Source organism: Olea europaea, unplaced genomic scaffold (assembly GCF_002742605.1).
Source record: "Olea europaea var. sylvestris unplaced genomic scaffold, O_europaea_v1 scaffold13204, whole genome shotgun sequence".
In the NCBI taxonomy this organism is placed as follows: Eukaryota; Viridiplantae; Streptophyta; class Magnoliopsida; order Lamiales; family Oleaceae; genus Olea; species Olea europaea.
Window position 1 is genome coordinate 517 of NW_019230682.1, and position 2,563 is coordinate 3,079.

Sequence of the window (2,563 nt, forward strand, 5' to 3'; positions counted from 1 at the left end):
TTGCCAATTCAAGTAGAGCATTACTTATTTGTGGAGCTTGAAATCTTATTACTCTAATACTTTCAACAAGACTTTTCCAACGTGTTTGAGACAAAGGCTTAAGAGTAAGGCCATTTACATTATCTTTAAAAAATTTCCATCTTTTAGTAGATGATAAAAATAGAGTTTATATACGTTGCACCACTCCAAAGAAAGATATAGCTTTTGTACAACAAGTAGCCATATAATAAAGTGCAAGATTGAGACTATGATATCCACAAGGAGTGTAAAATGATTTAGAATTTACTTGTAGTAGTCCATTTTGTACCCCTTTATGTTTTCCTCTCATGTTAGCACCATTATCATATCCTTGACCCCTTTATATTATTGATATCAAGCTCTAGATTATTCAACATATTAATTAATTCATTAAAAAGTCCATTTCCAGATGTATCATCCACAAATAAAAATCCTAAAAAAAATTCTTCTACCTTCACTAGACTTGCTGAAATATAAACACATCTCAATACTATAGACATTTGTTCTTCATGACTCAAATCTGGAGTGCAATCAAGTATCACATAAAAGTACTTGGATTCTTTGAGTTTCTCGATGCTTATTTTCTTGATCTCACCCGCTAGCATAAGTATCAACTCATTCTCAATTTTGTGTCCAAGATAATGATAATGAATTTCTTTATTTTGAATTCGACGAATTTGCTCTTGCAATACAGGATCAAACTCAGCAATCATTTGAATTAAGTTTAAGAAGTTACCATTATTTTCTTGGCATATCTTCTCATTAACTCCACGAAACGCCAAATTATTTTCTGCAAGAGTTCTAACCACAGATATTATTCTCAACAATACTTGTCTCCAATATTCTCTATCCTTATTGATTTGTTCCTGCACAATTTTATAAATTGTTTGTTTCTTTTGAAGCCTTATTTCCATTTCAATCCATCTACTCATGTTAGTGATATGATCATAACTCACTTCATGTGTTCTTAGTTTTTCACCAATATTTTTCCAATCATTCGCACCATCATGTGCCAATTGAGTTTGAACCCCATTATTCTTGAATAGCTTACAACAAAAACAAAATATTTTATCCAAACTTTTTGAATATATCAAACATTTTTTATCATGATTCTCTCCATTTGGGTAACCGTTGAGTGTAATGAACAAAGGATGAGTGTCGATTAGCTACATCTTTTGGAAAAATTACACCATTATCTCTTACTGGACCTTTCAATATGATTAAATCTCTTAAATTCTGATTCATATTTTCCCAATTCCCTGGATCACTAATATCAAGGGAGAATGGTTCACTAATCTTTTCATTGATGTTTCTTTCATCCATAACATCATCCTCGATAGATATCTCTTCATTCACCAAACAATGATGTTTTTCAATTGTATTATCGTCGATATCATTCTTATTAAACTCTTCTTCGAGAATTGCATCGTCATTATATTTTTGTTTACTACGAGTAAAAAATTTATCAAGGGCTCCCTCTTGAGATTTAATTAATTATTCAACCTTCTTATGCTATTTTCTTTTAGATTCAAATTTTCTAGTAGACATAATTAAAGCAAATAACGGTAGAACCTGACTCAGAGTTCAAATTAAAAATATCCCAGATTCTCAAATATGCTAAGAGTAGGAGTTCAACAATCAACATGCAAGAAATAACCAAATAAATTTATCTAGGAGTTCAACAATCAACATGCAAGAAATAACCAAATAAATTTATCAAAATTTCAATTAAAGACACTTGGTTAGGTTTTAATTAAAAAAAATCTTGTTTTGAGAGATATTTTTCGAAGTGGAAAATGATAAAAATATCCCCAACAACATTTACTTAGAATGTTCCGAATGGCGAATGACATTTACTAATAACACAAACTTATATAGTAATTTTGATTAAGATACTTTACTATCGAACAACAATATGGCAGAGCTAGGGGCAAAAATTGGATAAAATTATTCACCAAACATGAATAATAAGTGAACCATCAGTCATCAAAAAATGCCTTAAAATTCAAGGACAATGAAGAACCAAGGAATAAGTTGAGTCCCTTTATGGTCAAATTCTATAAAACAAAATTTCCCCCGAACTCATTTTAACCAGACAATTTCCCAACAAGAAATAACCAAATAAAATTATTTTGCAAATTCTATTCTTGAAATATCTACTTCAAAATAGGCCTTGAAATTATATCATTGAAACTTAAAATTAGTTAAAAACTAGGAGTTCCAACTTCCAAACTAGAAACAAAGACAAGAACGAAGTGAAGAAAATGAGAATTAACTTGGAAAATTGACAGTCAATACCCCCTATCAATCTCAGCAATACCTCAACTCCAGAGAGTACAAAGGAGGAGATATAGAGTTATTATGAAATGCAATAAATAAGGAAGTATTACTTCCTTCCCTTACGAAAAGGAACTAGAGAAGAAGCAACAGTACACGTATAAAAGCTGAAAAAGCTGAAAACTTCTTGGTTTCAAGGTAATTTATATCGAAAATATTGGTATGCTTTGCCTAAAAAATTGAAAAGAGGTTAGAGCATAAGTGCTGC

The 2,563-nt window shown here is 30.6% G+C and overlaps 1 protein-coding gene across 1 annotated transcript; it reads right to left on the minus strand.

Moving 5' to 3' along the window:
* Nucleotides 1-470: 470 nt before the first annotated feature.
* On the minus strand, nt 471-1,341 carry LOC111374993 (the record flags this gene model as incomplete). The annotated part of the gene is made up of 3 exons (XM_022997775.1): nt 1,222-1,341; nt 975-1,064; nt 471-884 (listed from the first exon to the last, which is right to left on the minus strand). Coding segments are annotated over exons 1-3 (624 nt in total), but the record flags the coding sequence as incomplete, so codon positions are not given.
* Nucleotides 1,342-2,563: the final 1,222 nt, after the last annotated feature.